This window comes from Mchenga conophoros, linkage group LG23, assembly GCF_057382185.1.
Source record: "Mchenga conophoros isolate Kocher_MC1m ecotype Shallow Benthic linkage group LG23, M_conophoros_male_GT1.1, whole genome shotgun sequence".
In the NCBI taxonomy this organism is placed as follows: Eukaryota; Metazoa; Chordata; class Actinopteri; order Cichliformes; family Cichlidae; genus Mchenga; species Mchenga conophoros.
The window spans coordinates 34,957,316-34,984,477 of record NC_140547.1 but is presented as its reverse complement, the minus strand read 5'-3'; the positions used below and the strand labels follow the sequence as shown (position 1 = coordinate 34,984,477).

Below are 27,162 nucleotides of genomic sequence, written 5' to 3'. Positions count from 1 at the left end.
CCCACAACAAAAGGCCACCCTGGAATGTGCAGTTTTGTCTCACAGCAAAATGCCACAGATGCATTTATATTTTTGTTGAGTGTAAATCAGGGGTGCTCAATACGTCGATCGCGATCGACCAGTCGATCGCAAAGGTAGTATTGGTAGATCGCATGGCATTAAAAAAAATAGATGCCAGCCTATCATCCATCCCGTCACTTGATTGATACAGGGAAGCCAGTCAGATGACATCAGATTTTTTTCTGACGCTTAGGTCGCTGCGCATGCGCAAATAGCGGCGCGAAGTGTAGTAAAACTGACAAGCTAGTCAGCGAGTTAACTCCAATTTTTAGCTCTCGGTTTTTTCTCTTAAACCTGGCCGTCAGCAGCTACTGTCCGGACTATGCATCCCTGGCTGATTCAATTCAGTGCAAGTCATCAGAGTAAACTCAGGTAATGACAAAAAATTTACATAGTTAATTGTGTTGTGAAATATTGGATATTGCGGTTATGCATGTATATACATTGTAGATATAAAGAATCCTCAATATATTTATAAATAAGTATATGTTTTGGATTTTTGTAGTGGGTAGATCATTTTGACTTGGTCATTTTATAAGTAGCTCACATGCGGAAAAAGTGTGAGCACCCCTGGTGTAAATAAAGCCATGAAGCCTCACATTACTTGCAAGGGTTTTTGGACCATTTTGCAATCCCCACATGTTCATGCCTAAACGCCAATGAGAGACTTTGTATTGAATTGTTCAAGTGTGGTCTGAATAAGACTCTTCAAATGGAAGAAAAACTAGATGGTGCTGGGAAATTGATGAAGATGCAACCACTAGCTGGTGGTACAGTGGCATTTATTCATTGATTCAAGACTTTCGTAGCTTTTTAATGAGAAAGAAAAGCAATATTGTGATTGCTTCCCTTTTGTCAGAGGGGGTTAGACTCTCTAGGAATTCAACTGTGGCTTTTATAAAGGCTGTTGTGACCATTATCCCAATAAGTCCTCTGAATTTAAAGCTAGAACGTGTCATTTTTAACTCCCCCAGATCCTAATCAGTCCATTAAGGTCCATTCCGGTAACAGAAGTTCAGTACTGATCACTTTAAGGCACAAACCACAAGGGTACAGCTAAGCACTCCCTGTAGAGCATATAATACAGGCTCGTCATCCAGTAACTGAAGTAAATCTGTTTTCTGATCTGATGACCCAGTGACTATGGTAGGGCCCATTTAAACACAAAAACTACCAAATTTTTCAAGTGCTGTCTGTGAATCGAAAACTGGAATTGCACATTTCTTGTGTTGCCAATGTTTTGTTGGATCATCCATCCACCTCAATCTCCTCCATCTGAGGACTGTCACTTCTCCTTTGCTTCCAAAAGAAAAGATTTTTAATTTATAACGCCACTAGAGAACTTATCACTTGAAGAGGAGCATTTGTCATTTGGGGGCATTTGCTAAACCAGCTGATACTGATTGTTTTTCTCAGTTTGACAGTCTCTAGCACCCACAGCTCCACTCTGGACACTTGTCATTTTCTTCCCAAGAAATGCTCTTCAAACCCAAACAACAAAGTGTTTGGTTAGTACACATGATGTATAATGTTCAAATAGTAATTTACTCAAATCCAAATGGAAATATTCTAAAACTCTGAGTTACTTTATCTCCAATATTCAATTTTGAAAAGCACTCTTAAACGCTCCCTTTTCAACAGTGCCAAAAATGTTAGCCATAAGATAACGATTGTGCTAATTCTTATATTGTAATTGTAACACAAATTTAAAGAAGTTATTTGTGTCCAAAGTTGCTTAAATGTCATCTGACCATCAGAAGATACGCAGCTGAGTAAATATATTGTAGAGAGTAGACTCCCATCAGGCTATTTACTCCCAAGTGTCTCCTTGGTCAGAGGGCATGTAGGGCCATTTGACTGATTACACGTCTGGGTCGGGGCTTTAAGTCAGGCCTCTTCAGTCTGCGGGAAACACCTTTAATCACATTAGATTGAAGTTGCTGCGTGTAGCATTTTAACCTCAATCACCAGCACATTAATTTGAACACATCAGCATAATTACCATAAACAAACAAGGCTCTCACCGAGCAGACTGTCAGCTCTTATATATACTGTATTGTACTTTGTGTTGATGCGGTGGAAAGCCTGCCAGAGTGCTGCATAGCTCAAATCATGAACACCCTGAATTTTGTAAACAATACCAACTTTTAATCCGTTTCAACTATTTCAACTGCATAATTTCAATTTCACTTGTCAGAACACATATGTTTTTTGGGGGGTGGCTTTGATCTCTAATCTTTTTGTAGCATTTCTGGCTATTTAAAAGAAAATATACCGATAGAATACAAACAGCCTTTATGATGGGATGCAAATCTGGTTTTGAGGCAAAAATATCAGAAAGAGTTATCATTTGTTTCACAAATTTGATTATCAGTTGAAGAGCAACGAGATGGCAATCACGAAAAAGCCAAGTTCAAGACTTCAGTAACAACAACACCATCATCCTGGAAAACAAAATTGCCTGTTATACAAGCTACAGCCTCAAGGGCTGAAAGACTGAGCCAAGGTAGAACTGTCGAGACTCTGCAGTAGCCCTGATGGACAATTGAGGCTGGCTCCAAAAGTGATTCGATCAATAAATTCACAAGCTTAGGTCTCAGTCACAGAGGCATAGAGGCTGATCGGGGGCCTTAAGTGCTTCAGTCAGATAAATATCAAGCTTACAGCCTCAGCATATATACATTTTTGCAACTGATCCATTTGGAGTTTGTTTAGCCTTAAGATTAGGTGTGATAAGACAGGCAGCTGTAGCCCATAGCTGGCTGCTAGCCATCACGTTGGTTAATTTGAGTCTTTGAACTGGACCTGTATGCATAGGTTCAGTTTGGTCAGTGCAAGTCATTTATTTAACACTAGCACACTGCAAAAACTCAAAATCTTTTATCAATCTTTTAATCTTGAACCTAGAAAATTTTCACTTGTTCCGTTGGCAGATTTTTTTCTCTAAATACAAGATATTTTTGCTTGAAATAAGTGAAAAATCTGACAATGGAACAAGTGAAAACTTTCTACTTTCAAGATTCACTGTCTTAAAACAAGTTCATATATCTTAATGAAATATTACTCTTTAGCTGATTGTGTCTTATTTTCATTTCATTTATTTGTTCATTTTCAGGCACAACAAATACCTATATTGAACATAAAATGCACAAAACAAAAAATGCCTGAAAAAGGAGTGGGACGAAGAAAACTTATTAAATCCCACCCCTATACTCACTCATCAACAAAAAAAACAAACTTCCCGCAGCTACGCCCATCATTGCATACAGACCCATCAACAGCCCCGGGCACATACAAGCATCTAAACGGCAGCTCGCAAACAACAATTAGAGCCTTCATAACTGAATACAGAATATATAAATTATAAATTGCATTACCACAGGTAACAGGCAGTAATAACTACAAGTAACAAACACACATACATATACATACATATATATCTACACACACATGTACATATATGTACATACATACGCACACTTTTTTTTTTTTTTTTTTTTTTTTTTGGAATCCATACCAGCAATGGTAAGAGGACAGACATTACAGAGCACACTAAAAGCATCATTGAGTATACTGTGACCAGACCAACTGTTTGTAGAGAAATTTAAATCTATGAATATTTTTGCATTGTTTCAATTGTAAACTCAGACTGTTCCAGATTTTCACACCACATACAGACACACAAAAGCCTTTACGGGTTGTTCGAGTTCTGGGTAATTTGAATTCTCCAAAGCCTCTCACATTATAAACCTTTTCTCGAATTTCAAATCTAGTTTGTAAATTTGCCGGTAAAAGTTTAGTAAAAGCTTTATACAAAATTATGGATGTATTGTAATTAACCAGATCCTGGAATTTAAGTAACTTTGCCTGAAGAAAGAATTTGTGAGTATGATCTAGATAACCAGCCTTGTGAATAATACGCAGTGCTCGTTTCTGTACTGTGACTAATGGATTAGTTGTATTTTTATATGTGTTTCCCCACACTTCCACACAATATGTAAGATATGGAAGAACCAGAGTACAGTACAGAGTACGAAGTGCATCTTTATCAAGGTATGGTTTCACTTTGTTCAAAACTGCGAGGCTTCTGGAAATTTTGGTTTTTATGTGTCTGACGTGGGGTTTCCATGAAATTTTGTTATCAATTACGACTCCCAAAAATTTGTTTTCACTCACATTATCAATTGGTACACCTTCAATGATAATTGGTAATTCTACATTATATTTTAAATTACCAAAAAACATTGCTTTAGTTTTATTTATATTTAATGATAATTTATTTATGTCCATCCATTTTTTAATTAATTTTAGCTCCCTGTTTACGGTCATTACAAGATCAGTATAATCATCGCTACTGAAAAATATGTTGGTGTCATCTGCGAACAGTATGAGTTTAAGTACTTGAGAAACATCAAAAATATCATTTATGTATACATTGAAAAGTTTTGGTCCCAACACTGACCCTTGGGGAACACCACATGTAATACCAAGTTTCTCTGAGTGGTAATGCCCTATGCTAACATATTGTTCCCGACCCGTTAGGTAACTTTTTAACCAGTTACCAGCTTTCCCTCGAATACCATATCTTTCCAATTTATCCAATAATATTGAGTGATTGATTGTGTCGAAGGCCTTTTTGAGATCAACAAAAATACCAACTGCATATTTATTTTTATCCAGTGTATCAGTAATTTCTTCTACTGCCTCAATTATCGCCAAGTGGTTCTTTGCGCATTTTAAGTGCAATGAGATATTTATGACTAGAAATAAGACAAATATACTTGGTAAGATTTTGAGTTTTTGCAGTGCATTGCACACTATATGAATTCAGCTCACTAACCAACCTAGCATTACCTGATAAATTTGCACTCCATTCTATCATGCAGTTGCACTAAATGTAAGCAAAGAAACAAGAACCAATAACAACAAAAACCACATGGCTGCAATCATAACGCTGACAAAGTGTGCATTCCAATAGGAGAGGCTACATCCATCTTTCATTTACAACTTTTGATCAAGAAAGATTCATAAATACAATGCTGAGGTTTATTTCCAGAAAACAAATAAAATTCAGTATCTTTTAGTTTTTCAGTTCAAAGAGAGAAAGCTCTATAGTCTCAGTCACAGTGAAAACTCATGCAGTCCTGTGACCCGGCCACTGATCCTCCACTGGTACTTCTCTGTACTATTTATAGACACACCAAGCTGTGGTCTGTTCCATCTGGCTTACCCCTGGACACAAAACAAAGGTCAGTGTCTGGTATTTGTTAACATATTGTGGCAACAGCCAGTACCAACCAGACATGTATGACAGTTTTATACCAGCTGTCATGTGTTTGAAACCTCATGAACAAAACCAGAAAATCTGTTCTTTCTTGCTGCTGTGATCACACCGCCGAGATTATTTTGCACTCGCATTGATGTGTCAGTGGCATATTTGCTTTCTACAGGCATATGCACTGGAGCTTTCTCACTTCTTTGCGGCGGCACTTTGTTTTCCGTTTGTAGATGCGAGACACCGTGTGGTTCAGGAATCACCCAGTTGCTATGGCATCATGTAGCGCCAATTTCCCCAGAATAAATTAATCTATGCAAAGACAACCCGCGACCTTGATTTGAAATAGCAGCCAAATAAAAAAGAAAGGGAGGAAAGGCACTGCCAGAGCGCGTGCCGTTTTATTGAGATCGTACTGTTTTCAGCATCTGATCAGATAGTGGGATCTAAGGTATGAGGAGAAGAGTTTTTCATTTACCTAGTTGAGCACTTAAATCTAATGAGCAGCGATGAAGGGAAAGTCTAGACGAGCACTAGACCAGAGGAGGTAGCTGGAAATAGATGGGAGCAACTCGTCTCTATGGAAACCACAGGCAAAAACAGTGGCACACACACACACACACACACACACACACACACACACACACACACCACCACCACCACCACCACCACCACCACCACCACCACCACCACCACAAAAGACATGTAGGAGAGAAGAGGATGAAAGAGACCGAGAAGAGAGAGGGGAGAGGAAGGGTGAGGTGCGGTGTGGAAAGAAAAGAGGGGAGGGAGAGGGAAAAATGGCGAGCCCATGACAATGATGTGTATGTGTCACAGCAGTCGATATCGATGCCCCCGGTGGGCATTACTGTCACTGGGCTCATCTCTCTTAAAAAGAATTGATTTCATGTCGCCAAGCGAACACAGCGGTCTCCCTTAAGACACCATGGGGAGTAATTACTCCACGGTGCCATTAATGACACAATAACACACAGTTAAAAGTTACCTCCAGACAGATCCACACAAACAGCTGTGGAAATAATGATGACAAAGGGCATCCTATCAGAATTTCAGAATCTTCTTGCATCCTGCTCATCAGCCTTCACAACAAGAATGAAGATCTGGAAATCTCAGCAGAGAACTGGAAACACTGTAACTGATCAATGCAAACGTAACTCCTGCAAAGTTAAATTGTTGTAATGAAAATATACTCAGAGCTCTTTTTGTTATTAGGTACACCTTGCTAGAACCCTTTTTGCCATCTTAAATGCCTTAAGTCTTCATGGCATAGACTTACAAAGCAGATTTATACCCATATGACATGATGGGTTTGCAGTTTGTCAGATCCGGCACAAATCTTTGGTTCCGCCACATCTCAAAACGGCTGTTTGGGATTAAGACCTGGTAACTGTGGTGGTAATTTGTGTATGATGAACTCATTGTCATGTTCCAGAAGCCAATCTGAGAGAAAATTATTTTTAGTGAGGTTGCAAGCAGCCAATAGAAAATGCACATATGAGAAGGAATTGACGTGATTGGCAACAACACTCCAGATGAAACCATGCTTCATGTTAGGACCCTACTTTAAAATGTCACAACAGAAATAAAGAATCATCAGACCAGTCAGTGTTTTCTCCCCAGTCTTGCAAGCTCCACCAGGAAGTCCACCCGTCTTTCCTTCGTCCCGGTGCATGCTTGATACAGCACATGTGCATTCAGTGCCACATAATTGATCAGTGGACTTTGATCAGTGGGTTTCACTCATCAGTGGGTTTCACCCACTGTGGAGTTTTGATGAGTTACTCGCATCAGCATGATTGGGTGAATAAAGTAAAAACCGTTCTGACAGCTCAGAGTAGAAAAGAGCTATAAAAGCACTAGTCCATTTACTATTTTAGTTACTTCTGCTTTGTATGCAGCTCAAAGCTGTTTGAGCAACAAACATGCTGATGCCAGAGAATGAATAAGCCTGCAGCTCATTGGATATTTTCTGCAAAACCCTAAAGATGGTTGTATGGGAAGATCCCAATAGATTGTTGGTTGGAGACTTGTCTGAGTATTTCAGTAACTGCGAAAATGACAACAATCACAGCATTTTACTGAGATCTACTTTGTAGACAGAAGAACTCAAATGTAATAGAAATGAACAGACATTACGTTGGCCTCGTAGTCTTTTAAATAGCAAATAGCTAACAGGACTGAAAGACAAATAAAGGGTGTTAGGAAGGTTTTTGGAATTCCATGGTGGATGTTAATCTCTTGGAAGGTCAGATAGAATAGGCTTTTTGTTTTGCTGTAGTTTTTTTTTTTTTTTAATGATTGCTCTAATTGCCCATTTTTTTAATTGGATGGACTTTTTGACATTTTTACTGTGAGGAATATTATTACGTAAAATAAATCAACACAATTAGTTAAATACAACCATTATACAATTCTGAACATGGCTGTTATTACTATTTTTTAAGAGCTTGGTTACCTCCCAAAGTAACGTGCTCTCCAGTTACGGTGATTATGCACAAGCATGGCTATTACACATCTTCAATTCAGTGTGAGGTTTTTTTTGCTGTAGGGGTCAAGCTAATGCAAGCGTTCTAGCCTCATTTCCATCACTCATCACTGTCATTAAAAGAAAAGTGGACTGATGAGAGCTCTGCCTCTCCAGAGGCCGACTAATGACCACATCCTGTACATCAGTCAGGATGTTAACTGTCAGCATGACGCGGCCTCTCACTATAACAGTCAGGAATAAATCGCAGTGGAGAAAGCCGCTTTAACATTTCGCTATTACATAATCACAGAGTCCAATTTCTTCTAAAGAAAAATTAATTGTTAGACACAGTTAACTAGACATGTGACATGATAGAAGGCTAAAGTAGTAGATGGCATGTTAAAATTTAAAGAGGAAATCTTTATCTCCTAATTGAATTTTAAAGTAGCATGTTATTAACTATTGTCTGTTTTAATTTGGTTTAGAAAAAGGAGGTCATAGTTTTTGTATTACTACATTTGATTAAATCCAGAAACCAGAGTCTAAAATGTCCCCAATCTAAAGACTGAGGTTTTTTCACTACTTTGTTTTCTCCAAATTAACTTTTTTATTTAACCATACAGACTTTGTGTTTAAATTTTGACTTCTTCATAATTATTTTGACTCATAGGTCTTATCTCCTTAGACACTGACTGATGTCAACATTGCAGCAGTAATATTGATTGAGATCAATGCCATCACGTTTTGCTACTACTTAATTATTAACGCATAAGTATCTTGTGAATAGTCATTATTTTTGTTCAGTAACCTATTTATTTATTTGACAGACACTGTGGCTGTTAAGTAATATCCCGGTTGTAACCATGTTTTTATATAATATAGAAGAGAGCCTAATTATTTATGTCCATTTATGATTCATTATCCATGTTGCTGTATATCTGCGCAGGTGTGTCTTTGATGTCTTTACATAACAGAGAGTGTCTGTCAGTTCTCTGATCTCTGGTAATCTGATCTCAGGCATTATTAATGTGTTATGGCTGTAGTGACCACACAACAGTATATTATTATTAGAATTTGTAGAATTACAGTTTACATTTCAGACCTGCATGAGACACGTGGTGCCACTGTGGACCTGTGCTAGCAAAGATTAGCAAGCTCTGGTCAGGCTACACAAAGACAGGCACTCATTATGCTCAGCATTGCACAACTATGCCGATGTTTTCACTCAACAGCAGCATTATGTTCTCTGCCACTGCTGCTGTTATATAACTGAAAGTGGCAGCTATTTTTATATTTTGTGGTTGAGTGGGCCAATAGCTCAAAAACGAATTTGAATTTCAGGGGGAAAACAGTATAACAGACTGTTGAAAAAAATGCCTGCTTTTGACAGGTTTATAAAAAAATTTTTTACCAGTCAATAGTTAACACTTTATAGAACCCCCAAGGTTGTATGGCCTAAAACCTATCGTATATTTATCACAACAAAATCAAAGAAAGCTTTTTAAAAATCTTATTCCATATTTCCAAAACTTCTCTTTGTGAATGTTCAGGTCCCACTACTTTCCCCATCTCTAGTAGTTTCTTGTTAATTTGAGGAATTTGGAAACGAAGAGCAGCTATTATTTTTAACATTTACACAACATTTACAGCCATGTTGTCACGGTCCGCAGTGGCAGACCGTGTGGAGAGTGTGAGGAGGACTCAGGTGCAGACACAAGTGAGGATACGGGAGTGAACTTTGAACAAAAGCGAGCCTTTTATTGTGGCTGATGAACACAAAAGAAACAAACAAGAATGAGGGCAGCACAAGAGATGTAACTAAACAGAAACATAACTATGGTAAGGCTATGGCTTGGAATACAAAAGACTGGGCATGGAAACACGGAGGGTGGGAACACAGACGACGCGACACAGACTACATGAAACACAGAGACTAAATACACATGAGGGATGATCAAGGGAAGTGGCCACACATGGGAGCACAGCTGACACACATGAACCTAACGACAGGACAGGAGAGGTGAAACTAAATACACTGACATTGAATACAGACTTTCAAAGTAAAACAGGAAACATGAAGATTAGACATGACATGAACTAAACATAACCATGCAAACATGACTTTTGACAGGTAGACGCACGAAGCAGGTAGACGGAGTACAGGGGAAGATGACAGAAGTGACAGCATGAACTTGACAACACAAGACACACAGACATAAACACATGAAGGGCAAGGGAGGCTTAATACAAGGGTAATATAATTACAAATGAGCTGGAATAACTTAATGAACCTAAACAAACAATAAACATCAAAATAGACTAAACACAAAACACTGGGTCGCACGACCCAGGACCATGACACATGTGACAGGCTGGCGACCTGTCCAGGGTGTGCCCTGCCTCTAGATACACTAGCAGATACAGTAAGCAGAAGATGGATGGATGGATAAAAGTGAGTTTTCAAATTGTCCAGTCATAAAAATATGAAGCAACTACACCATGTTAGTCATAGCCTATGTCCCCTTGTGCCTTATTGTGTTAGCATTGATGTATACAGAAAAAGGGCTAATCTTAGTCTCCCTAGATATGGGTTCAAATTCCCAAAGTAGGTAAGGTTGTGGGGGGACAGATTTTTCTATTTTAACTGCATTAACAAATTGGCCAAAAATAAATGAATAATTACATTTCCAGAAGAAGGTTGTTATTGTTTTAATAAACCTTAAATTTTAAATATTTAATGAGCTGTTTTTATATAGTGTTTACTGCTGTTATCTGACAGAGTTGGCCCTCATATCGCTAATTTAGCATATACTTCAAAATAAAAGACTTTATTTTTAGTTGGTCTTTTGTTTTAAAAGAAAAATGGAATTCTTCCAAAAAACATAATATACGGAGATGCTACAATAGCCAAAGTGCAAACGCATATGGAGGAAAATGCAGGGGTCATAAGTGTCACGGTTCTGGGTCCGTTGGACCCAGTATTTTGAGTTTATTGTGTTTTGATTTAAGTTTGCATCAGGGATTGTGTTCTTGTTCTCTTGTCGTGTTATGGTAATGTTTGTCTATTATTAGAGTTCCATGTTTCTGTTTATCTGGGTTTAAGATGTGGGTTTAGTTTCATATGTCATTTCAAGTCTGTCTCTGTCTAGTCTGTGTCTTAGTAAAGTGTGTTTTGTTTCCTGTTTTATTGTGAAGGTCTGCGTCTCATGTGAGTGTGTTCAGTTTTACCTTTGTCTAGTCTTGTTGATTATTCCCAGCTGTGTCCACCACCTGTGTGTAATTCCCCTGTGGTTCTCTGTGTATTTAAGTCATGTCTTCCGTCATTGTTGTTGCTGGTCCGTCTGTGTATTCCACCCTGCGTCATTTGTGTATCTACCATGTCACATCCGTGTGCTCTCCCTGCTGTCCATCGTCATTCTCCTCTGCTCGTTCTCATTCAGGTTTGTGCTTTGTAGTTTTAGTTGTTTCCCAGTATAGTTTAGTTCTCCGTGTTGCCGTTTGCCTCTCCTTTTGTGTTCGATAAATCACCTTTTACACCTTCACGACTGCCTGCGTGTGGATCCTCCTTTTCCTCCTCTGCACGGCTCCTCTCACTCGCCGTGACAATAAGAGGTAACCCTGTGCTTAATACGGGGACTTGGTATCACCAGGCCAATCCCACTTTGAGACCCAATCAGGACAGAGTCCCATATGATACAAGAGAGGTCAGTGCTCTCAGATACCTAATGTAGGACATCCGCAGATACCAGTTATACCAGACTGGTATCTGCAAACAGCAGAACTTCAGACTCCAAGACTCAGCTGGATTGGCTTTACATGCAGCCAGGAGCAGCTGGAAGAGGCTTTCAGTCATAAGTCCAAGTCTAAAACAGTGGAGAACCTCAAATGTGGGTACTGAAGAGAACAACACAGCTAACACAGATAATAATCATACAACTGCTAAACCAGACAAGATTATCCAAGACCTGCAGGAAGAAAGAAGTGCTGCAGAGCTGTGTGTGCAGTCTTCAACCTAAACCACTGAGACTTCACACACAGACAGGCTGATCTGCTCATCCAGGGAAGGAACAGCGACACCTGAAAGAGCAGCAGAGGTCCAGCTGTGAAGTTACTGAGCTTAAAAGTTAAGCTCTGCACCAATGAGACCCTTCTTTGAAAAAAAAAAAATTAAACGCCACTGAATTTGGAACAAGAACCAAAGCCTCATACTTTTAAGCATGAGGCTTTGGTTTACATAAAGTCATGGAGGAGCAAAAACAGGAAAGCAGCAACATCACGGATGAGCTTTCAAAAGAAGAGGCAAAGAAGACTTTGCATCTGCAGGAGACCCTGCAATGAAAGCAAGAGAACAAAACCATTATCACCATCATCACTGGCTGAACACGAGGCCCGAACTAAGATCATGTCAGAGAGAAAAGTCCAAAAGGAAGTAGCAACCATGGCTAATTAAATCATTCACTTCACTGACCTCAACACAGTCATCAAAATGATGATTATATGCAACTACAAAGCTTTTTAGACTTGGGTTTACGCTCTGGATTAAGTTCAGATGCAACTTCAGGTTTAGGTTTAGGTCGGAGAAGCTGTTTTTTTTTTTCCTGACCTGAAGTAAAGTGTTTCCAGTGTCTGAACACAACTGTGAAAAGTGCAGAGTTTTTGATGGGAAAACATTGTCAGTGAACACATCACTGATATAATCAATGATAATGTATTTGAGAGCATATTTGCTGTTTGCTGTTGAGCTGTTTCTTCAACAGCAAACACCGAAAACTGATATTTGGTTGTTTATAAAGAGACAGGACTACATCAGGACAGTTCAACTTTGGCTGAATGAGTGAATTATTGGATATGACCAATAAAAAAGCATAAAAATAAAATATCAGAATAGTGATGAGTCATTTTGGTACAAAAGGTAAACAGGATAGAAAGAAATGTTAAAAAAAAATGTAGAATTTAAATAAACTGTACTTTTTGCTGGTTTTTTTTTTGTTTTTTTTACTAAAAAAACAGGATTCTTTTTATTTTTCGTAGTTGTTTTCTTAAATATACTGTATTCCCCATGCAAACAAGGTATTTGCAAGGAATCTCCATGTGTGTCACTCTTTTTTGGCCATCTTAACAACTATTTATCCGATTGGTCCCGAATCACATTCCTTTGCAGATATACAGAAATAACAAAAACAGGAATGTGCTTGCTGAGTTGTGGCTGCACTACTTGCACCACTCCAGAGACAACTCAGGATCCGCCTCATAAGCCTCTGTGTAATAGAAGTGCTTAACCCACAGATCTCTTTTTGAAACATCATTTTGATCGTAAGTGGAACGAGAGAGAATAAAAAGAAAAATTACATTGAATCATTTGATAATTACGACCGCTCTGCTGCACCACCCTCAAAACGTATCCCGCTGTGGGTGTTTAATAGAAAGGATTGATGCAAGACTGGGGACATCTACCCAGAATACCCCATGTGCATTATTAATAGCGATTAATAAAGTGCTGCTCACATGTTACATAATCACTGACATCCACATGGGTCATCCTACTGCTGACCAGCAATTCATCGTGCATGCTTTGTGAAGTGACTCTCCTTCCTATCCTCATGCTTCTGTTACTTTTGCAGGAATCACCACAGTGCTGACCATGACCACGCTGAGCACAGTGGCCAGAAACTCTATTCCTAGAGTGTCCTACGTAACCGCCATGGACCTGTTTGTCACCGTCTGCTTCATGTTTGTCTTCGCTGCCATGATTGAGTACGCCATGCTCAACTACTACTCCTACAGTATACGCAGACCTCCCCCAAAGAAGAGAATGGTAAGCCTGTGGTGAGTGTATGAGTAATGAGTAGCAAAAAGGAGGACCGCGTGCATCAAACTTGCATTCTTTCTAACAACCACCAGACTTATTGTTTGCAAAAAGGAGTGTGATTATATAGAAGGCTATGAGAAAACAGGCCTATGTTTCACTTGATTTATGAGCTCTGTAAGCAGTTTTTCAGTAGGTTTATGGTCTCAATCACTCGCTTGAAGTCTTATTCAATCCAACCTGAGGTTCATTTTGTAAATTATGGTCCCATTTAGAGTAAAACAGACAATAAACCAGGGTATGTTAGGGGACAGCTATATTGTGATGGACTTGTCACCAGAGATGGGTGGTAACGCGTTACTGTAATCTGATTACTTTTTTCAAGTAACGACTAAAGTAAGGGATTACTATTGCAAAAATGGTAATTAGATTACCGTTACTTTCCCGTAGGAACGCTGCGTTACTGCGTTACTAAAACCGTGATTTTTTGCGAGAATGTCTCATGACAGTGACGTAAGCGAGTGCGCCGTTCGTGGCAACAGCTGTGTGCAGATCAACAACGGATAATATATCGATTGTGGGAGAGAGTGTGAGCGTGCAGCGTTTAAAGCGTGGAAGTACTGACCTTACTTTGAGTTAGATTCCATAAAAAGTGACAAAAACATTAGCGTCCGTTGTGCGTGGGAAGAAAACTTCTTTTTACAGCGAAAAAACCCCATAAACTTCCAAGCAAGCTCCGAGTGCGCGACGACGTAATGGGAAATTCACAGAGAAACTCGCGGATTCTTCCACTGACCGCCGCGCACACCTGCACCAGGGTAAACCTCCGCCTGCCCTACTCCTGCTTTACAGGTGAAAATAGAGCAACAGGACTGCTAGTCTTTGACTTTATTTATTTTCTGCTGTGTTTTACGTGCATCTATTTGAAAGAGTGAGTGTAAACACACAAAAAAAAATTATGTGCTGGAATGTACAGAAAATAGGTTTAAACGTTAATTTATTCAAGTCAGTGAATGTTGCATATAATTAAATTTTTGCTTGATACATAAAATTAAAAGATTAAAACTAACAAAACAAGTTTTAAAAAGAGACTTTTCCATTTGATTACATTTTGTATGATGGATTATGTTGAAAAAGTAGAATTGGGCTGAAAGATCTATCGCTTTATCACCTATTCAGGTTGTAAATCGTCATTTTAAAAAGTAACTAAGTAACTAAGTAATTAATTACTTTTGAAAATAAGTAATCAGTAAAGTAACGGATTACTTTTTTGGGGAAGTAATCAGTAATTAGTTACTGATTACTTTTTTCAAGTAACTTGACCAACACTGCTTGTCACTAGGATTAGGATTAGGATTTAACTGTATTGTCATTGCACATGTATAAATACAGGGTAACAAAATATATACTACTGTATGAGAATGCAGTGCTCTTTGTGTGGTAGCAGCCAAAATCCCAAATTTAAGACCACTGTTTCCCAACCACTGTATTTGCCGAAGAAATGATCATGTGTGCCGTGGAAGATTACCTGGTTCCACCTGATTAGTACTCTAAACAAGCGATCCCCAACCCCCGGACCACGGACCAGTACCGGTCCGTGAGTCGTTTGGTACCGGGCCATGAGAGTTGAGGTGGATGTGAAATTTGTTGTTTTTAGGGTTTTTATAGTTTTTTATTGTGATTTTTTTTTTTCATCTTTTTTATCGTTAACTTGGTTTCCCTGGGTCTTTTCCTGTGTTATGAATAAATCTTATTTTTTATGGTACTGGCACTGGTTTTATTTTGTTGTTTTTATCCGCAACACCTTAAAGGCCGGTCCGTGAAAATATTTTCGGACATAAACCGGTCCGTGGCGCAAAAAAAGGTTGGGGACCGCTGGTCTAAGCAACCGGCAGAACAATTACATTCTCTTCCACTAGAGGGCAGTTGAACTACACTTCCTACAAGGACTGGGTAGCCAATTGCCATTAAAACAGACGAAGATGAAGAAGAAATGACATAATAGTCATGCTGTGAAACGACACAGTGCGCAATAGCAATAACTAAATATTTGAAAAGAAAAAAGTAGTCAATCTGATCTGGGTCCTGGAGAAAACTCCAACCCAGATGAAGGCCCTAGCATGAGTAGCGGTCAGAAGAAAGCAACAAGGTATACTGGGGACAAACCGAGCCAATTCCACTATACCTGGTGCGCGGGGAAAAAATATCAATAAGCTTTTTGTGACATTTTTTTTTGGTGGTGTGCCGTGTCATTTTTCTAATGTGAATAATGTGCCGTGGTTCCACAGGGTTGGGAAACACTGCTTAAGACTATAAAATGGTACCTGAAGCCAAAGAGGCTAGGTCCAGCCTTCATATGAACAATAGCAAGAGAAGAAGGGATGCCGAGAAGAACAGAAACCCACAAACAAATAAAGACAGACTACGGACCACAGCTGGACTGCAACAATAAATTCAGCCCTGGCAGTTTAAGTCCAGACAGCCCACCATGATCGCTCTTACATACACATTATGTATATATTTCATTTTGTTTGATTATTGGTATTAAAACAGGTTTTAATCAGGTTGGTACAGTCGTTGTTGAGTTAGAATAGTTGGTTTGCACTACAGCATGTGATAATTAAAAGCTGAAGTTTAGCTATTGCAGTGGCTCAATGTCAAAGTAGCTATTTACTTTACCTGAATCATTGAATCTCTCCCTTCCTAATTATGTCCCTCCATATATTTTCTTACAGCCTTCTTCTTCTACTTCTACTTGTCACCTTTCTCCACCTCTTCCTCACTCTGTTGTTAGGACTCCTACTCCTGCACATCTCCACAGTTTCCATCTTGTCATAAGTAGAAAAAAGGTGACCAGACTATATTTTTATCAGTTTGTTTCCCTTTTAGATCTGTGTTTTCATTGTAACCACATTTCCAGTTACCTGTTTAGGAATGACAGATTACGGTCTAGCCCTTTTACAAAGTTGTTGCCTATTTGGAACACCCGAATGGAAAAGCTTTGAAAAACAAAACTGTAATGCCAAATTCATGCATGAAACACGAAACCCTAGCAGGTTGCTGATGACCCGGTGGGTGTAAAGTGGTTAAGGTGTCTGAAGAGGAAAGAACGCGACTGAATACTTTCTTTCACTGTCTTCGCTGTAATCACACCAACCTTCAAAAACTGATATTGATTTGATCCATAGGGTGCATATATATGTATGTATATATATATATATATATATATATATATATATATATATATATATATATATATATATGGGAAATACACAATATCTACCCAGGAGTTTGACATGTCTGTATTAGCACATGTGTGCAGCTGAATGCATTTCTTTTCAACCCGCCACTCCTGTATGAGAGCCTACCACTCTGTGTGGGCGTTCTCAAGGCTGCACCTGCCGCGAATGCTTTAATGGCGTCGGCGCACATCTACTAAGACTGAGTCAGCCACTGTTGCTGTCATTTCCCTCTCTCCAGATCCCCTCCCTATTCATTATTTTCTCCCAGTGTAGAGGAGTTCTGCTGAATGTGTCTCAGGGCTAAAACAGACTGCCAGCTCAGGCTGAATAATTAAGTTGTGTTACATACAGTCCCCTCCTCTGCATCTCTGACTCTTCACTGTATTCTGGCCCGCTCTGTCTGTGGGGAAGCCCCCCCCCTCCCAAATCACCACCATTCGTGTCGTTCCCTTGTACTGCCCACTCCGTCAAATCTCTTACTCCACACGACACATCTAACGATTCCTCTCTCTCGCCTACCACCCTTCCTTCAACAGAGTAGTGGAGGACGGGAAACCTTTTAAAAAAGATTTTAACCCAATTAGTTGGCCTCGCATGATTTCATAAACATCAGGGAGGGAGTCATGTAACAAATTTTCTCAGGAGGTACTTATTTGGCAATGGGGTCTCAAAAATTCTTTCTAAAGCTGCATTATGTGAAAGAAAAAATAACAAAACATATTTCTTAGCCATTTGTACTTTTGTAAATCAGCTTGTTTGGTTTACAATATGATTGAACACTGTCATTAATTTCAACATCACAGAAATCCTTGTGCTGTTAGAAATTGATTACACAAAATGTTATTGTTGGTACTGTTTTTTTTGCTATAACTAATAACAGCAGAACTATGAGAATGGCACATCGCTCAAAAATCTATTCAGCTTATCAATTGTGTGCTGAAAGTTGGAGTTTTTAAGCACTCAAATACATCAATAAATATATGCCATGGCTTTGTGTCTTTATAATCTCTCTATTTTGGAGAAATGATAAATCATACAGAGTGTGGTAATTTACTGAAGGCACAATTTCTCCTTTAATACTTTAATGAAATATAGTGCAATACAACAAAAAGGGCACTGCTTGAAAATATTAGCAATCATCTGAACAATGGAGCTTTTTATGAAGTGGCAGTGCTCGAGACTTCTTGTTATGTCGTGCAACTAGCTTATTAGGCTAATGATGATAATATACGTCAGTATCTACATCGTTTTACTATAGTTGGTGACCTACAAAGAAGTAGCCCAGGCTCGTGGCAAAATGTGAAATAGTTTTGAACCTAAAGTATTTAAGTGGAAAGAAGAATGTAATTTTAGCATTCGTTTTTGCAATTTTTAGCATAAAGACATAAAATTACTAACATTCACTAACCACCTAAAAGAAAAAGAAAGGCTTGCAACATAGCCAGGATATGTGTAATGCTACAGTTATAGGTGGTTGGAGCCCACAGCCCAACCACAATTATTGTAACTGTATGCAATGAACTTATAATCTTGGGTGACAAGGTTTGCAAATACTTGCAGTTAGCTATTGTCTTCTAAGTATGTTTGGTGCCTCAAGACAATGATAAAATGGCAATAAGGTCAAGTTGGCAGTTACAAGAAAGTATATGTTTATCACAAATTTGTTGCTGTCTGTATTCTCAGAAATCAACATTAAACAGAAAGTCACATTTACTACTTCTTCAGAGTCCAGCCTGAACCTCATAGATTTGAAAAAGACATTCAGAAATCTCTCCACATATAGTGACATAGTTGCTACTGGACACAATTTTAACAGAAAAATAACACAGGGGCTTGGCAACCTTGCATTTTGACATAGCAAAGAGTTTGCCCATGGACTGGGCTAACCACAGTCTATTAATGCAGTTAACATTCATCAGCACAGACTGACCAACTGATTGCAGCATGTTGACAATCTGTATATGTTTATACATTAGTAGTCAATTATATGCAAACTTTTGCCATTCTGTCAGTCTTAGTCTGACTGTGATTGTGTAGAGACAGGTTGTCTCCCACCAGGCAACCTGTGCAATTGCATTTCGATTAAAATTTGGCTGCCGCAACTACTTGCAGTTGGTCACTGAATGTGAAAAATTGTAATCACTAGGTAACCATCAGTTTTGCTTATTGCAAGGACACTGCCATCCTACTTTTATATTAGTGTCAAAAAATGTCTTCAAGTACCTCTAAAATGTCTCTGAATTATGGAGTTGTGTGACCCCGCCCCCCAAAAATGATGTTAGCTAGATCACAAATTGGCTGTTGATGTTGGACCTGGACTAGCACTGAGATTAGAAGCCAAACATCAGGTACACTTGTTGACTAACTAAAGCCTAAGATTGCTAGCCGCATTGACGATCTGGACTTTCTATGCCTAGCTGTGGCTTGTAATTTTGACGTGACAGTCATTGCTTCGGGAATAGATTACGTAAGTCTTAATTAATTCACCTATTCTCTCTCTCCGTTTTTATCCTAGGCCTACTCGTCTTTCAACATGGGTCCCACCCCTCGGCCTATGATGCCCATGGGCAACTCCTTGTTCTGGCATGACTATGATGACAGTTGTCTGCACGAGTGCCTGGATGGAAAGGACTGCAAGAGCTTCTTCTGCTGCTATGAGGAGTGTAAAGAAGGCGGCTGGAGGAAAGGACGGATCCACGTCAACATCCGTGAGCTGGATGCCTACTCCCGGGTTTTCTTCCCCACCTCGTTCTTGCTCTTTAACATTGTGTACTGGGTCAGCTACCTCTACCTCTAGTCTGTCTCAAGCCGTGATGTGTGGGCACTGCTGAAACAGCCCGCGGCACTTTGCACCACGGCTTGTGATTTGAGGTCAGTGCTAAACATAGGGGAAGAAATGAGGTGGATCTGCTGTGTGGGACTTGTGAGGGACATGCTGCCTCTGGAGTGATATGACGTATTCAAAAATACACGTGTGCTCGGGTGCACAGTGTAAAGGCCATGATACTTTGAGCAGTGCCACTCCACCGTGAATAAATCGCTCAGCAGTAGAATAACAAGCCGCCAGCATTAACTTGAATGGATGAGTCCCACTTATGACTCTCTCAGAAACCAAACAACAGACAGCTGTGACTTCAGAGACATTTGGGAACAGGGGTTGCAGAGCTGACTCTTGGTCGTGGAGATGGCGAAGCACCCATAGTGCCTTCTTTAGAAAGGGTGCGGCACCGAGAGAAGCAGCTTCAGAGTTCCCTTCATTATCTTTATTACCTCATCCATCACACCGCCGCATGCTGAGCTGTTTAGTCTTTGATGAAACAAACCCAGAACACAGTTCTCACCACTGGAGATGTTTAAAAACCAACGCTCACCATTCATTTCGTAGCACATTAGTTTTAGTTGTACCCTAGAATTAGTTCCCTTTTTGAGAATAGTTGTTTTCTTGTTCTTCTTCTTATTGGAACTAGTTGTTCTTTCACAGCAGGTCACATCAGCTGTTACTTGTTAAATATGGGTTCCAGCCAGGGGCAGTGGTTGTATGGTAAAATCTTATTTATTGAGTCAGTGACTGTTTTGTTGAACATGACTATTTTGTTTGAACATGCCGTTTACAGTACATGCCAAGAAGATTTGGGAGTTTTTAATGAATGCTGGGCTATATTCGCACACAACAACTATATAAAAACTGCATAATGTCTGCAGACTGATCTAAAACTACCTGGGCATATTTTGTATGTTGCAGTAAACAGATTGGGGTTGGAGTACTGCTGCTTTTTTCCAAGAACACACCAGTTTAAAAAAAGGGTTTTTTTTTCTTACTTAAATAGACTTTGAGTTTTTAATATAATTTATGCATTACTTAGGCTTAAAGGAAAAATTGGATATTTCCAAAATTGTACTTTATATTCTCAAATAATGGTCTTTATTTAGCTCTTTATTTAGTTTACTGGTAGAAGACTTTTGGGGCTTGTAGGTTTATTTTAGAGAGAAGTTTCAATTCCAAATGTATCGTTATTCTAGTAAAAGCAAAATGAATTTAATGCATTTACCTTTTGTCTATATTGGTTCTATGTATATAATTTATAACTGAAATAGAGTAACAAAATATTAACTGGCCTTTTTCCCTGAATGACATTATCCCTCCTTATTTTTTATGATCCAACAATTTACTTGTGCTTCTTTCAGGAACACTTACTTTAGAGAATGAATAGCATGACTTTCTTTGCCAAGAGTTCATTGAGGAGACTAATTAATGTCTGAATGTGAAATTAGCAGCCAGTAGCTAGCAAGCCTGATGCAAACACTGAAACTTGGGAGAAGCATCCAGATCTGCCTAAAGGGATATCTGCCAGGACCTGTAAAACTTACAGTTTTTGGACTTGTAAATTCTTCGGCAACTAAAGACATAAGTTAGCACTTTTACTCTTTAGGTTAAACAGTAACTAGTTAGCGAGTTTTACATAGAGCTATTAAACAAACTTTAGTCTTTTTGTTTTTTTCTGAGTTGACAGTTGTTAAATACAGTTTAACATTTGGCATACCGAAATGAGAATATACACTGTATATAAAAGCTAGCCAAGGGCCACTATGATTGGTTCAAGTTCAATGTTGAACACAGTTCTCACCCCCCCCCCCCCCCTCCCGAAGAATTATAAGCTACAAATGATATAGGCCTGAGTAAAGACAAATTGTTGTGCCAAAATGAAAATAGTTAAACGGGTACATTTTCGATTTGGCCACAAGCCACTTAAACCCTGAAGAAATGCATAAATGCTGCACCTGGCCCATTCAGTTTCAGAAGTATAGCTTGAGTGTATTAAATTGAAGCCCTGATGAAAGCTTCAGTTTTGCTTACTTTTTATTTTCAGTCGAAAAATGAAAGTAATCTCTGATGTCCTGCCAGGCCCTTAAGGCACATCGTCCTGTGCCCAGGTGGAAATGATCCCAGGTACTGTAAAATAGGTTCTACATATTGTGATATCACATACACAAATGCACACACACAAAACACACACACAGATGCTACATTGGACAGTGTTGAAAAATGGATGATACAAGATTCTTTTTCATGGACTCTAAATGGAGTCCCACATGCCCTCCTCAAACATTTAAAATTGATGCCATATGTGGAGGCGTGCAGACACACACGCTGGACTGGGCCAGTGGCATTTCAGACATGCTTTTGTTTACTGTAAGGTGTTTTTTGCAGTTGTTTGGCTTTGTAGAACAATCAGCCCTTTTCCTCTCTCCTTCCCAACACACACACTTTTTCCCTAGTATTTGTATGTTCAGAGAAAAGCTTTTATGTAAGTTGTATCTAATTAATGTTTCTATTTTCATACAGGTATATATGGAATGTATGTTAGGCCAGTAGCAAGGCCAGAGTCAATCTGGTTTCAGTTCAGTCAGTTCGAGCAGCTTAGATGAGTTTATATTTAAGGATCCCACATATTTTATTTATGAGGCCTCCAAGAGCCATTTGTTTCCTGTCCAGAGGTTTTTAGGTAAAAATCAAATAGCCTCAAGGTTGCTGGACAAAAAAACAGAACACCCAATTAGTTGTGGGCCACATCTTATTCTGTTTATTTAACTTCTTTAATGTCCACCAGGTCATTGGCAACCCATCGAGGCTTTGGAATTTTGATTTTAGCCCATGAAAAAAATGTATGGACATTTTCAAAAACTAGGAGATGTTATATTTCAAATGACGTCTCATATATAGAGGCATTACACTTTTCCTTATAAAAGATTTATCATTTGGATTTTCAAACAGTTCAACTTTCTACAAAAAGGAACTGTAACCCTAACCCTAGAAGGAACGCCAGTGACCTTGCGATAGTTAAACCCTTAACCTCTACCATCTTTCAAATTAAATCTCATGGGATAATTTCCATAGAATTTTTTCCTATTGGAACTACCATTTACCATCAAATGGTCTAGGGTTAGGGTTATAGTTACATTTTCCTGTAGCAGCACACTAAATAGGTACATTTTTCAGAACTAGAGCATACAAGGGGGTGGACATTATCCCTACCCCTAAGGCTCACAGGTAACCAGGTCAGTATTAAGTGGTTAATACATTAGCTCAAAAGAAATGGTGACACAGCATTAGTAGTTGATGGATCTATGTAGTCTGAGGAGCTTGGAAAGAAAAGCGTCTGGACTTCTTTAAGTAGCTTGAAGTCGTTTCACCTCTCATCCGAGAAACTTCTTCAGTTCTAAAGTCAAATGGTGGTGGAAAATCCCAGATTTAAGCCCAATGGGAGTGTCCCCCCAAGAGGCACATGGACCCTCTTGGGTGGACACTCCCACTGGGCTTAAATCTGGGATTTCCCACCATTTAACCTTAGAAGCTCCTTTGACTACGATGACCTGCATGACTGAGAACCTTCACAGACAACAATTTATGTAACTAACTGTGTAAGAACTGACTGAATTGACCAGAGTTTGGGCAACACCGCAGTAAACTCTCCTCACCTCTGATATTTCTACTACACTTTATAAGTGTCTTAGTCCATGTAGATACTTCAATAAAATCAAATATCACTATTTTCTACGTCTTAACAAAAACCACCTGTGTGTTTCAGTTGACTGGGACCTGTGTTTATAAAGCCTCTTTGCAATCAGAGTACTAACCCAGGATCAGCACTGGCGAGCATAATAAAGTCGCTCATGAGCCTCTCCCAGAGACCTCATCACCCCCATTAAAATTTCCCAGCTCGTGTGAAAAGTGGAGAGTCATTGGCACAGAAAAGGTGTCAAAGAAATCACTTCCCTTTTTGCCCTGCTCACCAAGTTTGTTGTGATTGTCAGTGAGATCTCTGAGGAGTGGGGCGGGGCTGTAGGATTTTCTAAAAAGCCACTCTGCTCTTGGATCAGCACTCCAAGGGGAAATATTTTATGAAAACTGACTCTGGAGTGAAATAGATATCTTTTTTCTAGTGCGTGGTACATTGCTTATATTAATAAATAACGTTTTGGTCAAGTGCTACTGTGATGTCTTTTTGTGTGAAAGTCTTTAAGAGTGTTGCTTAGTGGTTAGTCAGGAAAAAAAGTTGTGTGTTACAGCAAGCCTCTGGTAAAGTGCTTCAACTGCTTTGCTGGAAGGTGTCAAGCAAAACAGTTGAGAGGGTTTGGAACTGTAAAAAGACAACAACTGCAATTTTTCCTAGGTGAATTTCCATCACTGGGGGTTTACTTTTGTACGCAAAAGGGGATCTACTCTATATGCTTCCTACTATCCTTTCACTGGATTTCAATGCCATGTCACTTTGCTCCCAGTTCCCAAAGGTCTGAAGAAGATGGATTATTGATACCATTATCAAATGTTTGACCATGTGTCAAAGCCAATTCAGAGACTGTAGAGGACCATAATGCCACAATACACTAAGATTGAGGTCATAAAAGCTACAGATGCATAACTCTTTTGACCCGAATTTGCCAAAAAATGTCAGTTCAAATTTGCTTTATTTGTAGAGCTCCAAATAAGCCTCACCCCGTGATCACAACCTCGGTGACTTTGACCGAGGCATGACTGCTAGTGTCAGACAGGCTGGTCTGAGTGATTTCAACACTCCTGACCTTCCTAGAGTGTCATATACAACCTCTAGAGTTTATGCAGAAAGGTGCAAAAAATCTGCTGGCGATAACAATTTGCAAATGGAAATAACTTGTCGATAAAAAGGTTAGGAGGAGAATGTGCAGCCGCTCCAAGCTAACTGGAAAGTTACTGTAAAATTGTGTTATAATAGCAATAGTATTTTAATAGCAATATTGAAAGAAAGTACTTTAGGGACAATGGTTCATATGTGAGGCTTGCAAAGTTGGCGTTGGAGGAAGAGGTTTGTCAACCAGAAGACATGACTGTGTCTCACTAACACCTTGTTTTAACTCTTTAATTGGTGTCACCAGCACTGGCTCTTTACTTTCAGTTTCAATCACTGGCTGAGTTTAGGCTCCAAAAACACTTTGGTTTAGGAAAAGACTGTGCTCTGGGTTAAAATGCACCCATTCACTACACTAACCTTCAACATGTAACATGACACTCACTAAGGGCATTTCAAGTGGTCCTTTAAAAGCTCTCATATTGAGGCTCAGATCATACTATTGTCATGACCTGGCACATCATGCCACCCACGCCAAAAGACACCTGTGAGATGCCAGCGGTTTTGACAAAAAGGATAAATCATTTGCCCTGCGGACTGACAACCAAGTCTTTATGGCTCCTCCAACCCTAAGGGGGAAAGACCATGTTAGGTTCCAGTCCTGTCAGCCTAGAACATCAAGGTTGAGGCTGCAGTGGACACAAGTCTACCAAAACTGTTGAAGACAGCAGCAAATCATTAGACTCGTTGTTTTCTGAGGCTGCAGTCTGTAGGCTCAATCAAGACAAAGGACCTGATTTAATTACATGTTCTGCGTGCACACAGTGACAAGTAAGAGCTAAGAACTCAGAGAGTTTTGTGACTGATCCTGCTGCATATGTATTTCTATGAGTTCCTTTCTAAAGGGGTAAAATATAGCAATCAGACTTAACATTATGACCACTGACAGTGACAATGAATACAACTGATTATCTCGTCACCATCACACCTGTTATTGGATGGGATAGGGAGCAAGTGAACATTTTGTCCTCAGAGTTGATGTGTTAAAAGCAGGAAACAATACGAAGAATTCTTAATAATAAATCCTTTGAGTCCTCTGATGAAGAAATTTCTTATCCACAAATATGATTAAAGAGAAGATTCACCTAAGTGACCCAAGAAGGTTTCATTTGATTAAGCTCTTGGTGGTATTATCTTTAACCTTGAAATGACTACTAAGTTCCAAATTTACAGAAAATGTATTTGGCTAGTGCACATTTATTGGTTTTATAGACTTTTAATCCAATGTTCTGATTGGTAAATTCACAAATTAGGACATCTCCGTACAAAGAATGATTTACAACTGTCCTGAGGCAGTCTGCTTGCCTAATAACAATGATACCACTGATATCCAGTGACAGATGCATGAGCATGTCATTGCTTTACCCCGAGTTTGGTGACCTAGTTTGAAGCAAGCGGCATGAACAGAGTACAAGCGAGAGACAGACAAATAAGTGGAGTCAAAGGGTGGCTGTTCCAGCGTAGCTCCACCACCGCAAAAACTGGAAGAAGCTCCTGCCACCTACGCGGTGCAAAAAGCAGGATGGCATGCTTGCGCTGCAGTGAAAGCGGAGAAAGAAAACCCCAGCACAGTGTAAAACTGAGCTGTCAGAGAACGTGTGTGTGAATTTAACTCATGAATTTGTTCATGCCTGTGAAATGACAGCTTTGCTTGAAAGAGGAGCTGACATGCCTGTGAGAAAACCTACTGTAGGGAATATGTGCATGTTCGCATACTGTACTTTTACTTTCATAAGGTAAAATGTTCATGCGTGACCACATGGCTGCCTAAGTGAGGAGGGAGTCCTTTTAGCAGTTTAGTGTGTGTGCATTAATGTCACTACTGTGTTTGTGTATTTGTGTGTGTGTGTCTGTGATATGATATGAGAGTGTGTTCGTCACAGGAAAATAAACCAGTATTTGTGGTGCACAGATGTAGGATTCGTGGCTGTGGGTGTTTTTCCTACATCATCGTAATTATGTTTGTCAACATTGCGTCTGACCAATCACATTGTTGTGATGTTTAGCTTTGTAATGTGTAAAGAAAAAAAAGAAATGCTTTTATTTGTATAAAATTCTCTTCTGGAAAAAATGGTAAACATTAAAAACATTTTCTTTATTAGTTTGTATAATATAATATATTATCTAGTTAGATTTCCTACTAGATCCTACAAATTTAGGTTACTCATTAGAGGTGGGAATCACCATACATCCCACGATACGATATTATCACAATACTTAACGCACGATACGATATTATTGCAATTTTTAAAAATATTTTGCGATATTCAGATTCTGTACATAAAGGTAAACTTTATCAATATTCATTTTATCTAATATCAAAGTCTCACACTCAGTCTTTCTCTCATTTCAGTCAGTTTTATTGTTGACAAACTGAACGGTTTGTATTACAGTCTAGTCCAACTTAACTGAATGCAACCATCTGGTACAATTATAGCTATTCTGAACTATGCAATTTCTGAAAACTATGCAGCCCATTCAGCAACTGAAGAATTTGAAAGTAAATTAAAACAAAATATAATTTTACATTAAATAAAAAAAGTTTTAAACTTAATTAAAAAAAAACATGTCTTAAATTAAAATAGGTAAACTGTCATATTTATTGCTGCCAAAAAACAAGTTAAACA

General features: G+C 39.0%; 1 protein-coding gene across 2 annotated transcripts in view; it reads left to right on the top strand.

The window, feature by feature from the left end:
* Positions 1-23,846, top strand: part of LOC146547732 (gamma-aminobutyric acid receptor subunit gamma-3-like) — a 182,646-nt gene extending 158,800 nt beyond the window's left edge. The window contains exons 9-11 of one of the 2 annotated variants that reach the window (XM_085264491.1): positions 13,445-13,638; positions 16,365-16,478; positions 19,387-23,846. In XM_085264491.1, the coding sequence (XP_085120617.1) occupies positions 13,445-13,638; positions 16,365-16,478; positions 19,387-19,668 (590 nt within the window). In that variant the 3' untranslated portion in view covers positions 19,669-23,846. The remainder of the gene's footprint in view (positions 1-13,444; positions 13,639-16,364; positions 16,479-19,386) is intronic. The other variant, XM_085264490.1, reaches the window with a different exon arrangement.
* Positions 23,847-27,162: the final 3,316 nt, after the last annotated feature.